The sequence below is a fragment of the Ceratotherium simum genome, chromosome 18, assembly GCF_057802395.1.
Source record: "Ceratotherium simum simum isolate JZ-2026a chromosome 18, ASM5780239v1, whole genome shotgun sequence".
NCBI lineage: Eukaryota > Metazoa > Chordata > Mammalia > Perissodactyla > Rhinocerotidae > Ceratotherium > Ceratotherium simum.
Genome location: NC_141917.1, coordinates 30,346,076 through 30,359,552, shown reverse-complemented (window position 1 = coordinate 30,359,552; position 13,477 = coordinate 30,346,076). Strand labels below are relative to the sequence as shown.

General features: G+C 32.8%; 1 protein-coding gene across 3 annotated transcripts in view; it reads right to left on the bottom strand.

Annotated features, from left to right (window-relative positions):
• NIPBL (NIPBL cohesin loading factor) overlaps positions 1–13,477 on the bottom strand; it is a 189,759-nt gene that overhangs the window by 105,090 nt on the left and 71,192 nt on the right. For all 3 annotated transcript variants that reach the window (XM_087443205.1, XM_004422744.3, XM_014781592.2), the window contains exons 2-4: positions 6,598–6,740; positions 4,458–4,623; positions 2,194–2,321 (exon numbers count right to left, since the gene is read on the bottom strand). In XM_087443205.1, coding sequence (XP_087299331.1) covers positions 2,194–2,321; positions 4,458–4,623; positions 6,598–6,661 — 358 coding nt within the window. In that variant the 5' untranslated portion in view covers positions 6,662–6,740. The remainder of the gene's footprint in view (positions 1–2,193; positions 2,322–4,457; positions 4,624–6,597; positions 6,741–13,477) is intronic.

Here is a 13,477-nt window from a genome sequence, read left to right as displayed (position 1 = left end):
TTCTTATTCTTTCTTCCACAATAATTCTTTGCCATACAGTAAGGATTAAATGAACATTTGATTAATGAATGAAAATGTGAGGATAGCTTTCAGATTCTCACATTTCTTTTCAAGCTAGACATTGTTCCTTCAATTGTTATACAAATAGCATTTTGTTATTTAGGAGATGCAAAAAAACTCATTTTAGACATTTTTAAATCAAAGATAAAATCTATGATTAACCCTGAACTTTCTTATGATATGTATAGCTAATCTTCTGGGGAGCTTCAAGCATCACATTAAATTCCCAAATTTCATTTTCTGCTGTTGATATGAAAAGTGCCTTTCACTAGAAACATTCAAACAGAAGCTATACGTTCAATTGTCAGGAATACTACAGAAGAGATTCTAGCTCTAAGACAGTGGTTGAATAAGATGAGGGCTCAAAATCACCTCAAAGTCTACCACTAATAGTGTGTTTTCTTTTGTATGTAGTCTAAATTTCAACTTCTGAGCTTTCTCTTCCAATTTAAATTCAATAAATCATATGTTCCATAGCTTAATAATTTAACTACCATAATTATTGTTGCTGGATTCTTTTTTGAGAGGGAGGGCAGTAGTTTATAAGAAAAAAAATTTTTTCACCTGAATTAACAGTCACTACTGAGACAAGCTAGAATTACTAGGTTGAAAGCAATGGCTTTATAAACAAAAGGGGCAAATCAAATTCTAATAGTCCTTTCTGATTATCTCCAAGTTCCAAAGAACTATGAATAAAAGTGATTTGCATATTATTAAATTTTCTCCGTGTGTGACTCACATTTACATTTAGCAATGAAGAATCACTCTTTTTAAATTTTAAAGCGAAGTATCACCAGCAAAATGCTTAGAAAAAAAAAATCACAACATGCAATTAATCAATTAATTTTTAAATGTTAGTTTATATTTTTAAAAAGTAGGATATGGAGAAATCAAACGTTTTGGACTGAAAAATAAGTATATGTAGTATAAAACACAAAATATGTGACTGAAACGTGAATATGTACTCCAAAAGTTTTTTACTAGAGTGATTTACTACCAAATTAAATATTTAAAAATAGAAGCTACAAAATATAGTATATATATAAATAGCCTCGGAAGACTTCCTTTATTCAATCTTATATTTACTCACATTATTCTATACTTAACGCTCTTATCCTATTAGTCTTTCTTCCAGACAATGATCTCTCCATATTTTCTTTCATTCCAACACTCTTCCAGAGCATGCATAATTCTAGCTTTCCTTTCATTATTCCTCTCTGTCTCCTACTACTGCAATCCAGCTTATTAGTTCTGGTGAAGATACTACTTTGTCCTGCATACCTGCCTTCAGTTTGCTGAAAGGTGAGTTGGGCATAGGTATTTCCACGGATTCACTTTGGGGAATGGACAGTAACTATGCGACTGCTTTAAACACAATTCACACACAAATATACAACATCAACAAAGTAATGCTATTAAAGAACAAAACTAGGAAATAGAATAGGGAGCTTCACAGAGGTACTGCCAATAAATCTGGCAATATTCTTGAATGCAATTAATCATTAACAGAGTTGGACCTTCTTGAGTTATCTAAACTATTCCCTTCCGACTATTTTAATCTTGAGAGCCAAGTAAGTACTCGGGCTTGCCAGATTCAGTGAGCTTCAGACCAGAACAATGCTCCTAATTCAAAGGTTCTCCTTCACTACATAAAAATTATATCTTAGATATATTTTTATGATTTTTAGATACTTATTATAAATAGATTTTTTCCCTTAATACTTATTATAAACCTATTTTTCTGTTGCTAAGGCAACAGAACTGGTAAACCAATTACTACATAACCATGAATGTCATCACCATCAGTACTAAAACTAATACCTGGTATAATTATTCATACATGTACTGCATGTTGAAAAGCTCTGCAAATATTTTTATTATTTATCAAAAGACTTCTTTCATATCAATTCTATGATTTTCTAAACAAAAAAAATTTCTAAAGCTCTTTGAGTAAATGAATACATTCTGAAATATCTAACAAAAGACACTTTAAGCTCTGTCCAATTCCCAAGAAATTTAGTTACATATTAAACTGTAAGAATATTAACATCCATTTAATTTCCTTCTTGTTTTTGGCTTGATTCAAGGTATATGAAAAAATATACTATGAAATTCAATTATGAAGAACCTTACCACTTTGTACATATCTGTTCTGCATACTTTTCTCCCTGAAAACGTTAGGACTCCTTGACAGGACAGCCTGCAACAAGACTGGTATGTCGCCTTCTGGATCATCACTGCCAAGGTTATCTTTCAACTCTCTGACATTGAAAAAACAAATATCAAAAATTAAAACAGTGATTGATTAAGAATTCTCTATTCTACATTAGTTAGATAACAATTCACTAGTGAAATTCAGAAAACGCTGAAGCAGTAAATCAAGAAGACTTATGGTATAAAAATAAATCACACAAGTATGTCTAACAATTTCATGGATTTTGAAGACGCTATTCCTAGAACAAATAGAATTATCAAAAATGACAGAGGGGAGTTCTTCTAAGGACAACTTTTTTTTCCATTTTATTTTGAACAGAAAAAACAAGTCCAAAACACTATTTTATGGAACTCTATTTCAGAATGTTCACATTACTTTCAAAGTAGAAAATAGAGTCTACTCTAAACTCTTCAAAATAATGGAAGGGTACAGAGGTGATAATTACGCACAGAAGTTGATATTTGGGCTTGGAATATATTTTCTCCCTTACATCTGAATATAAGTGAATCTGCCTTTTTGAGAATGTCCTCTGAATGAAACAGAGTAGCCACACTGGTTAAGACAAGACCCAGAGGTTATGTAATTTTTCCATCTTACATTCTTTTCTCAAATAAACTCATCAGGGGGAAAAAAAAACCAAGCAAATGATTAAGGATAGTCACAATTTTCAATACACTTGAAAGTAAGTAGTAAAGTAAATTCACAACTATGGAAAATAAATGGTAAAATTAAACATAGGCAGGGGCCGGCCCAGTGGCGTAGTGGTTAAGTCTGCAGGCTCCCCTTCAGTGGCCTGGGGTTTGCAGGTTCGGAACCCGGGGCGCAGACCTATGCACCACTTATCAAGCCATGCTGTGGCGGTGTCCCGTATAAAGTAGAGGAAGATAGGCACAGATGTTAGCCCAGGGCCAGTCTTCCTCAGCAAAAAGAGGAGGACTGGCAACAGATGTTAGCTCAGGGCTAATCTTCCTTGGGGAAAAAAAAAGCTAAATATAGGCAGTGTTTCTAATTTTACATTCTACAAGTCACTGTTCCACTCATTTAATCTAATAAGAAAGATTTATAAAGATGGTGTCCAATGACAAGATTCAATAAATTTCTGGGGGCAATCTTAAAGCAGCTCTCCATAAAATAAATCATAACTGTGTATGTGCTATTTTCTTTATCTCTTTAACTATTTGGTGAAAACTGTTGATTAAGTATGTACAGGTATAAGAAGTGATATAATATTTAGACATCATTGAATTTCTGGAGTGACACAATATTAGTATTATACTTCCTTCTGATTTTAACCAATCATTTTTCAGTTTCTCCATCACAAAATTCATTCAGTAAGTATTTCACCTTAGAGTCATCAGCTTTAAAAATGGCCCCAAAGTATGTACTGCATCTAATGGCAGAGACCTCTCCATGATAATGTGCTTTATCCTCATTTCCCTAAATAATGAATTTTTAAATTAAAAAAAAAAAAAAAGATACATGAGTACCACTGTATAGTGGGATGTGAAGGGATAAGGGTAAAAGATTTAACTGTTCACACATTTTATGTTGTTAAAATATTATAAGTATGTACTGCTTTTATACAAAAAGTAAAATTTAAAAAGTATACTCATGCAAAAATTTTGTAAATAAGCTATATAAGTTAAGTTTATATTATTTTTAAAAGCCCACTGTGTGAAAATACACACTTGTATGTTCAGATTGTATAATAAATCCTGGGAAAAATTAGTCCCAAATTCTGTAGTAGTCTTCCGTGGAGTTAGTCCTTGAGTTCTTGTTATACTTCTCATGAAAAGCATGTGAACATACTCCAAATAAAGCTAGCCACAGTCCCTAGTGCCCAGGAATTCTAACCATTCTAGCAATACCAGGAAAAAAGGAGATAGCTTCATAAACAATTTGAGACCTCTAAACAGATCCATCTTGATTCCAAGATTATTCCAAAAGAGTTGAAAAGATCTTCATAGAACTACATGGGTCAGAACTATTGTCTCAGAATAGCTAGGGCCTATTTAAATTTCATTAGTATCTCATCATAGTAAGGCTATATTCTTACTTGGATATTGATATATATTAAAAATAAACTATGTATCTAAGTTTTTTTGAAATAAAAACTAAAACCAGGAATACTGATTCTCTTAGTAAGATCAAAACTTTTCACTTTATTTTAAATTGTACTTACATGTGATCTGTTGATACCTGGTTGAGGCTATGGACAAGCTGTGAAACCAAATTATCATCCCTACAGGCCAAAAGGCAGTTCACCTCTTCTGCTATTCGTGCATTAAAGAGAAGGCTCTTTGTAGTTGTAGCAGGTAAAGGGGATGGTAGAGGCAGCTGGTTCAGGACTATTTGGAATAAAATCACACTATTAGAAATCGAGTGACTGTACGAAGTCTCTTTAATGCTTACATATTTTTCAGGATTAAAAATAAGTTACAAATATCAATGTGACAAATTATTAAAAGGTATTCCTCCTCTCCCTCAACAAACTTTGATCAACTCTACAAAACCCCCAAAACATCACTCGGACCATAATAAATTATACTACTCTCTAAGAATAAAACTCAGCTCCTTTATATTCGTGCTGATTTTTCGTATCTTAAATTTTTATTAATTTAATAAATGAGTAGCCAAAAAGGTAAGGTTAAAAACTAACTTCCAAGAATTGAGAATACATTAACTAATCTCATTTATTTTTGCTTATAAGATTTATCAGAATCACTAGTACTCTCACATAAATAAAGTAACAATACCTAAAACTCTTCGCCAGATAGACAAGTAATATGTTTTTTAAAAGCTTAAGTATATATAAAAATTAATAGCTCATTTTAGCAAGAGAACATTCACAGAAGAGGATTCCGGAGGAAGAAGAATATCTAAAGAATTTGCTATAAGCTATAAATTTCATCAATTTCTAAATAGTTCTCTGCTCCCTTCATTCTATTCTAACAGGAAACAAACGGACATAAATGTTTTACAGTGGTTTACATTCAGCTATTTAATGTCTCTTCACATAATGGAAATTTGTTCATTTGTCTAAGTCTTTATTTTTGGCTTAATTTCTAATCACCTATACAGTATAAGTATCATGCTGCTCAGCCCCAGTGGGTAATAAATTTTTATTAATAAAAAAACAGGAAACAAATTATTACTTAATAAATAGGGTTTATTAAAAGACAAACTTAAAATATGAGGTATAGCTGAGATAAAGGGGAGGACAAAACAAAAAGAAATTCCTGATAGTATATCTGATTTTGCACTCCTATACATTATGAGTTTATGCCTTACCAACAACAAAGTGATAAAAACTAAAGACAGTTTCAAAAGTTTTCTCCTACCAGGTACTTGCTTGTTATCTCAGACTTCATAAACTAGTCATGTTAGTTTCCTACCTTTGAAGCTGTAGGTTGTTATCTATTTTACACCCACTAAAACCAGCTGGAAATTAACAACAACAGAAAAACAGTATTTGGGGGACACAACAAATTAAAAACATTTCTTCAAGTTATTTTCTCACAGCTCCTTTATTAAAAGCCCTAAATCTTGCATAATGCTATACAAAGAAGAGTATGTCTCCTCACCTTCTACCTCTCCTCGTATCTCTTTTTCCCTTTATTTATTCAGGTAGGATGACATAGGGACTAACATTCTGGGTAACTTGTTGCACCGTTACCCAGAGACTAAGAATTCAAATTGCCTACCAAAACAATGAGTACCTAAAAAATTGTGTTACACTAAGTAAATCTCAGAAGAATGACAATGTTCTTTAAACCTAAGTAAGAGTAAAATAGGCTGCTTGACATCTATGACAAACTCCAAGAGATTACTGAACATGACGTCCAAAATAAATATCACTATGATTAGATTAAGTCAGGCTATCAAATTTTCTTCTTTGAAGGGCAGTTTCAGTTACCATTTCTATAAATGCCTTTTATAAAGTCTTGATTAGTTGCTATACGCAAACCGATGCTTCATCAGTTTTGATTTTTCTTAACGCTTTGTCTCATTTTCTTTGGTCCTTACTTTTGCATTTATCCCTTTAATATGTAAGATCTTTAAACAAACACGTTACCATTTCTTAATGGGTCCTTAGGATGAAACAGAAATTAAAGTCTTACCTATTATTAGCTGACTACACTAATTTTCTTACTTTCACATGTATGCCAATAAATCAAAGGAAATAATAAGGTTTGCCATTCAAAGTCTAAAATCTCAAAAATTTCCTGTTATTTATAACACTACAATTTTTGTTACAGTTTCTCTAAAGATTATTGTTAACACAGACTAAAACATAAATTAGATAAATTAACCAAACTTACGGTCTGTGAGACTAGCAATCCCCGCAAGAGTAGTGATGGGGACATGGGGCATATCCCCATTCATCCTGAAGTTCTGGAATGGTGTTGCCTATAAAAGTACTTAGTTCAGGTGCCAGCTGTCATTACTTCCCATTTCCCAAACACTGCAAGAAAAAACAGAAAATTATTTGTAAAAATATGTTAAATATATTACTATTAGGGAAACGCTTATAAAAAATAAAATTTTCTGCTTTTCTTGTTCAATGTATATAACAATAATAGCCACCATTCATATACTACTTAATGTATGTTAAGCACTGCAAAGTGCTTTGCATACATTAACTCATTTAGACCTCACAACAACCAAGTAAAGTAGGTACTATTATTTTCTGCATTTTACTGATGAGGAAATTAATTTACAGGGAGTTTAAAGTAACTTGCGGAGCAAAGATTAGAACCCAAGCAATCTGGCTCAAGAGTTTGTGTAACCAGTAGGCTGTATTACTAGACAGGGATACTCAATTTTGACAAGCACTATAATTCTTTTCCATATTATAAACACATTAAAATCTAGCTTCACCTTACCTTTCTAGCTATGTCTCTCAAGATTCTCTTACATAAACCATCTTCTCCAACCAAGCTGATCAGATTCTCTGGAATCCACCTTGTGTTTTCTCATTTCTATTTATTTCCTTATGTATCTCCCTACCTAGGCAGCCCATCTGTACTTTAATCCAAATCTTATAATTCTTCAAGATCTAGGGCAAGTTCCCACTACTTCATGAAATCTCACACAAATTCAGCCAAAAGCCATCCTACCTTAATCTACCCTAAACTTATAATATTTATTGCCTAACATTATTTTGTAAATAATTATATATTCCTTTGTGATATTTTTTGAAACTTGTCTTGTTTCATTCTTGTATAATTACTTAATGTTCATGTACTTACCTTGTCTTCCCAACTATCACTGCTTGCTTAATATTAATCAGTCACATAATCAATACACAGCCACATAAAGGACAGAGAAAGGCATGTGTTGTTAACATTTTAATGTTCCCGTACAATGACTTAAATATTCAGTTCTTATTATGATGTAATTCTGTGTGTGTGTGTGTGCGTGTGTGTGTGTATACACATTCTGTAAAATTCCTGAACACCTTTTCCATTTTTCTGTTCAATGTCCCCAAATTTTTCTCATCTTAATTTCAACAAGTTGCTTTTGGAACATGTATCTTTCCTTTAACAGTACTTGTGTAAGAACTTTTTTTGAAGTATATAACACAACATTTTAATAATGTGCACCTTAATCAAAGATATGCCTTTTATTAAATAACTTTATAAAACTAATGAGCAAATAGAAGTCTACTCCACATCAACTATCTAAGACATAGTGCTAAAATAGAAAATTGAATTGTAATTTTCAGTCTAAACACTTTAAATGTTTCTTTTTTTGAGGTTGTAAACTTCAAAACAGTGAAATGGTATAGCACTAATAACTCCCCTTATACATCTTAATGCAACTTTGCAAATAAGTTTTTTTTAAAGATAGAAGTATACAGGTAGTTAAAATTAAGAATTTTCTTTTTCCTCAAACACTTTTATTATAAATATATGATATATTGACAAAAGTTCATAAAATATGTATGGTTTAACAGAGTTATAAAGTAAGCATCCATAGAATCAACATCGAGAAGGCTAGCACTCTAGTTCCTTCCAGAGGCAACAACTATCCTGTCTTTTTGGTAATCACGTGTTGTTTTTTCTTTTTCCTTTACAGTTTAATAATCTTTATATGTACATTCTTTTCTAGTTGCCGGTCAAGGAAAAAATACTGCATTCCTTTGATGAATGACTGACTTATAATCTGCTAGTAGAAGCCCACTGAAAGGAAACGGCACAGAAAATAGAACAGGAAAGATACAATTCTATTTGCTGTCCCATATTTGTCCTTTTGCTACACTGTGGACTTTACTCTGTGAAGTTATTAATTTGATTCTTCAACAATCACTAAAGAAACACTGCATATTTAGCAGTCATGTCAAGCACACACACAAAAAAAGAATTTAAAACCTGACAGAGGTCACCAAAATACAATGCATTTTTTCTAAGTTTAGGCTGATAAGAAAGTTCCAATTTATGCTTAGTAATTGATGGAAAAAAATAGCTGCATACAAATTATGTACAGAACAGCATAGAAACACCTTGTTATTCATATACGATTCACTGTTGTACAAGTAAATTGCCATACTTAGTAGCAGATTAAGTAACAAGTGACCATGTTTAATTTTTTAATTCAGAGCATAGGAACCCATAAAGAACAATACGCTAGAGGCTTCTATTGTGGGCTACCAGACTTTATTCTATTTTCCTAAATCCCAGGTGAATAACAAGTAAAGCAGACCCAACCCTAGGCTGGAGTTTTTTAGTCTAAAAATGATGTACATAATTAGTTACCACATATGAATTAGAAGATTAACAAAACTAACGACAAGATTGTGCTTTTCTTAGTGATGTAACAAGGCATCTGAATATACTCTGATGTCAACTCAAAACTGGGAATAAGCAGGGAAGGAAGGGGAGCAACAATGCTTGTTTGGTTTAGTTTAAAGTGCTGTAAGTATGGATTGAGTAGATGACTTCTGACAAATATATTTACTCCTTACTGCTGAACTAAGCTGATTTCATTGGAATCCAAGATTTTGAAGAAGAGAAGAATTTGGTAGAAATGGACTTATAATTTTAGCTAAAGTCATATATTTTGATGAATATGAGTAATCTATGGAAATGTTGCTGGCTTATGCTGGAAGGTGACCAGAGTCCATCAAGAAACAGCACTGCTAGAATTCTAAAAGTGAATATACACACCCCTTCCCTGGCATTTCTGGCTCTGGATTGGGCAATGTTTGGTCTACCTGGCTCTGTGAAAGTACACTGTCTTTCATGAAACTGCTGAAACTGAAGCTGCAAGTCCTTATCTCTGGGGAACAATGGGTCCAGAATGAAATAGTAACCAAATGGGAAAGAAGATTATAATGAGTACTTTAGAACTGTTACTTAAGGCAGTGCTTTACTTAAAATCTGTGAATGGCAGCTGATTAGTGGATTATAAAATAAATTTAGTGGGTTGAGATCAACATTGAGAGGGATGGAGGCAATAGAAATATAAGGGTACATTGCACATGGCTTTGTGAGTCCAGGTAAAATGTCTTTCTAATTGTGGGTCACCAAGGCAAAGCAGTTTGAAAGTTGTTGATTTAAAGAAATGGAAGAGTGAAGAAAGTAGCCTACCTCCTAAGTGGTGATGAGAATGAAACAAAATGATGTAGGTAAATCACTTGACATACTAGTTGGCACAATACAGTGATCCAGAAAGTCAACAGTGTTACTGCTAACTGGAAAAAACACATTTAGGGGAACAGAGGAGAAATATAGGTGAATTAGGGAATGGGGGCTCTTTTCAACACAAATAATCCCTACTTATGAAAGATCTAATACAAATTATTATTTGAAATTCCAGTATATATTTCACCACAGTACTACAAATATATATAATGGTCCCAGGCATGCCCACCTATAATTACTTAAATGATAAGGTAGCTGAAATAAATACTGGCAATAAAAAGCAGAAAAAAAAATCCAACTGTTGTAATACTAAAAATTAAATCAAACACAAAAAAATTGGGTGAGAAATTACTTATAAACTAATTTTAGAATGGCTTGAGGTTTAATTAAAATAATGCTTAACTAGTGGAAGTTATTATAGTAAATTCTCATTTCAGACCATTATAATGAGTCTAAAGGGAACTTCTAAGCACTTGCGAAGATTTTTAAAGACACTAGTTCTTTGTTCATTTAATTTTACTTCAAAATTTATGATTTCCTCATGCAAACAAAAGAAATGCAAACACAACAGTATTGGTAGAAGTTATAATAATAATATTCAAATTTGGATGGATTTGAAATAAATGGCACTCTCATAACCTGATGGTAGATAACTTTCTTGGACGGCCACTTGGTACTCGCTGTACAGCCAAAAACTGTGTATAATCTTGTCTCAACAATTTCACTTCTTTAGTAGGAAAAACTGGTAGAAACGATAACTAACATTTATTTAGCACCTACTAAGTAGTAAAAAATGGTTATAAACACTTTAAATGTACTCTCATTTAATCCTTATATGACACAGAGGTACTAACATTTCAGTTTTATTTAATGAGGAAACTGATACAGAGAGGTTAAGTACCTTGCCTAAGGCCATACAGCAGGAGTCAAACTCAGGCTGTCTGGCACATGGACATTTTACATAACATCTAAAATGTGTAACAATATTATTCATTTAACATTATTGGTACAATAAATGATGTTACATCCATGAAAGATTACTAGGCACCAATTAAAAATCATGTTGTACAATCAACACATGCGAGGAAAGGAAACAGTCACATTATACAGTCAAGGAAGAAAGAGAACAGACTGCCTGGATTTGAATCCAAGCTCCTTTACTTACTATGTAACCTTGGAAAAGTAACTGAATCTCTCTGTACCTCAGTTTCCTCATCTCTGAAACACACAGCAAGTAATATTACTACTTCTAATTTTGTTGGAAGGATGAAATGAGTTAATACATGTAACATAGTACTGTACTGGGCATATAGGAAGGGTTCAATAAATGTGAGCTGCTATTATTTACTTTTCTGCATCTTGCTTTTGTCACATACATTATCTCAGAAATCTTTCATATATGCAGATACTTTTCATTCTTTTTCTAATATTATGTTACAGCTTTACTAAAACATCAAATTTAAATGAATGTTATTCAGTAAACTATACCATGTAACTAAAAAGTAAGGTGACCATGACTTTATGGAATCAGACTCCTTACTGTATAACCACAACTAGAACTCAGTTCACATTTCTATGGTACCTCAAGTACTCTTTTATTTTACTCTTCATCTGGACTACAGAGCAGCAGAGATTTGAACAAAATCAGTCTTGGATAAAAGATTATAACAAATAAGTAAACACTCTGGTACTTTTTATATTAAGTTTATAATAACTTCTCTTCTCAAAACTGGCATAATAACATTTTAATAAATAAATCTTGTCAAGCACAAACTCTTTATTTCCTCTATTTCTGAATATATCAATGATGATGTAAATGTAAGATATCAATTTGGTAACTTTTCCCATAGCAACTGTTCAGTCTGCCTTAATTTAATAACTGAAATTCCTTTAAATTCTATTTTTGTATTGTTCTCCAGAAAAATCTGCTTCATCTTTTTTTTTTGACGTAACTAAAGTATTTTCCTTTTACCTGATGATTAAAATAGTTTTAAAATGTCATATGAGGTTAGATCAATAGTTCATCCAACCCCATACAGGTACTTCTTGAGTTATAAATGATACCCAAAAGAACACACTACATTTCTATAGTATTTAACGCTTCATGATGATGCATACAATAATATTTATTTTGTGTTACTGTGTCAGACACTATGCTAGGCAAGCAAAGTGCAGTGGTTAACAAGATGGAAACAGTCTCTACCCTTCGAAATTTGACTTTGGCCATGGGAATGTTCTAAAAGGGGGTTCATCTTCCAGGGGGAGAAAGGGAAAGAATCATTGAATTAAAACCTGAACCAATTTTACTGTCACTACTCCATATTTTAATCCCTTCACAATCTGCATCACACTTATTTAAGAAACAATGACAAAGATTCTTAAAATTCATGAAAAGATATACAAGATATATTGCTAACTGAAAATAATATCAATGTGTACATTTCAAGCCCATTTTCATTTAAAATACATTTTTATACAAACGATAGTCTAGGCATGAATAAAGGTTCTTTAAGGACATATTTTTAAACCATTAACAATGGTTAGGGAGACGTATTCTGGGATTCTGGGGATTTCCCATTATTGTAGTATTTATATCTGTATTGCTTGGGCTTTTTTTTTTTTTTCCTGAGGAAGATTGGCCCTGAACTAACACCTGCTGCCAATCTTCTCTTTTTGCTTGAGAAAGATTCATCCTGAACTAACATCTGTGCCAGTCTTCCTCTATTTTGTATGTGGGTTGCCACCACAGTATGGCTGACGAGTGGTGTAGGTCTGCGCCCAGGATCCGAACCCGCGAACCTGGGTTGCTGAAAACGGAGCACGCCAAACTTAACCACCAGGCCACGGAGCTGGCCCCTCTTTGGCATTTTTTAAACTATTAGGATAGTACTTTATGATTCAGAAAAACAATGATATAAAAATGAAAAACATTAAATGAGTCTTCTAATAGTTGCTGCTATACGTACATAGGTTTCTCTGGGATATTTAAATAATTATGTACGAAACCTATGTTAAGAATCTACTGTATGAAAGCACTCACTGTGGTAGGTGCTAAACACTAATAGAATATGCAGGATGCATTCATAAACACTTTGGCCTGAGCATAAGGCCAGAAAGGTGAACTGGAGTCTGCAAAGGAGTTTGTTATGAAATGTTGAACTTTCTTTTTCATATCCTTGATATTACTGAACTTAAGCTTTCAGTAAAACTAATGTAAAAGTGATAAGGAAGAAGGGGTGGTAGAGAGAGAGAATGGAGGCAGAAAGTTGTTGGAAGAATATCACAGTATCGACATGTGATGATGGTCTGATTTTGGACTCATTCAGATTAAAATGCCCATATCTAGTTGGAGACGTTTAAGGCAGGAAGTTGGAAATTCTGGAACTGATAAAAGTGGTCAGAACTACAGCTATAGATATGGAAGTGATCCACAGAGGATTGACAGCAGTTATTATAATAACAGATGAGATAGGCAAGAGACAAGGTAACATTGTAGGGGAAATTATTTTTAGCACTTCTTATATGCCAGACATTAATACATACCTTCCTTAATCAT